The sequence below is a fragment of the Cricetulus griseus genome, chromosome 4 (assembly GCF_003668045.3).
Source record: "Cricetulus griseus strain 17A/GY chromosome 4, alternate assembly CriGri-PICRH-1.0, whole genome shotgun sequence".
Taxonomy (NCBI): domain Eukaryota; kingdom Metazoa; phylum Chordata; class Mammalia; order Rodentia; family Cricetidae; genus Cricetulus; species Cricetulus griseus.
Window position 1 is genome coordinate 42,346,486 of NC_048597.1, and position 1,059 is coordinate 42,347,544.

Here is a 1,059-nt window from a genome sequence, read left to right on the forward strand (position 1 = left end):
TAGAAAGAGAAATGCTGAAACATTCACAATTTTTTAATCTCAAATGATATGCTAGAGCAATAGTAACAAAACCAGTATGGTACTGGCACAAAAGTAGAAATGTAGACCAATATAATAAGATAGAAAAACCAGGGGCAAATCCACAAAGCTATAACTACTTACATCTTGACAAATTGTCAAAAAAAATGCATAGGAGGAATAGAACAGTTTCTTTCTTTTTTTTTTTTTGTATGCTGTTTTATTGTATGCTACAGCCAGTGTATAAAAAATAGTTCAACCTTGTGAGACAGAAATCCATGAAGATTCAGAGAGGTAGATGTTAAGAACTGACAAGTAAAAGATTGTGTGTTATGGCACGTGTTACAGGCTTTTGTACAGACTTCAGATGTAATTCTCTTTAACAGTCGCTGGTTCATGAAAAGTGGTTTGAGAAACCTTAAGATACATGATTACAAAAAGGAGCAGACTTTCTGGGGTCTGAAGGGATTTGTACTTGAAGACACTCTGGTCAGCAGAGGGTCATGTTGGGCATTCTGCAGACAGAACTGTTTCAAGTCTGCAGCTGCCTGGGAAACCTTCACGCGGTTGAGCCCGGCCTCCAGGCGGAGCTGCTGAACCACCTTCTTCATGGCGGCAACGCTCGAGGAACCCGACATGGCGCTCGGGACAGCCGTGCCGACTCATCAGTCCGTCCGAGCGAGGGGCGTTTAACACATGGTGCTTAGAAAACTGGATTTCACCATGTAATGACATGAAACTGGATTCACTTCTCTAATCCTGCTCCGAAACCAATTAAAAGTGGATCAAAACTTCAAAACTTGATGGTACTAGAGGAAAATAGTAAGAATACTTAATATCAGCATAGGTAAGGATTTTCTGGAAAGCTCAATAGCTCAGAAAATAAGTCCACAAATTGAGAAACGAACCTAGATGAAATTAAAGTCTGCACAGCAAAAGAAATAACCATCTGAATGAAGAGACAGCCTACAGGTGGGGTCATCGCTGTCAACTCTCCATCAAACAAAGGCTTAACATCAAAGATATATAAAGGGTTATAAA

The 1,059-nt window shown here is 40.0% G+C and overlaps 1 protein-coding gene across 1 annotated transcript; it reads right to left on the minus strand.

The window, feature by feature from the left end:
• Positions 1–207: 207 nt before the first annotated feature.
• Positions 208–700, minus strand: Gng5 (G protein subunit gamma 5). Its single transcript, XM_027413363.2, has one exon. The coding sequence runs from the start codon at positions 654–656 to the stop codon at positions 450–452; it is 207 nt and encodes a 68-aa protein (XP_027269164.1). The 5' UTR covers positions 657–700; the 3' UTR covers positions 208–449.
• Between the last annotated feature and the right edge of the window lie 359 nt (positions 701–1,059).

Excerpts from the sequence above, each read along its gene's own strand:
- Gng5 (XM_027413363.2), bottom strand. The coding sequence starts at position 656 with ATGTCGGGTTCCTCGAGCGTTGCCGCCATGAAGAAGGTGGTTCAGCAG.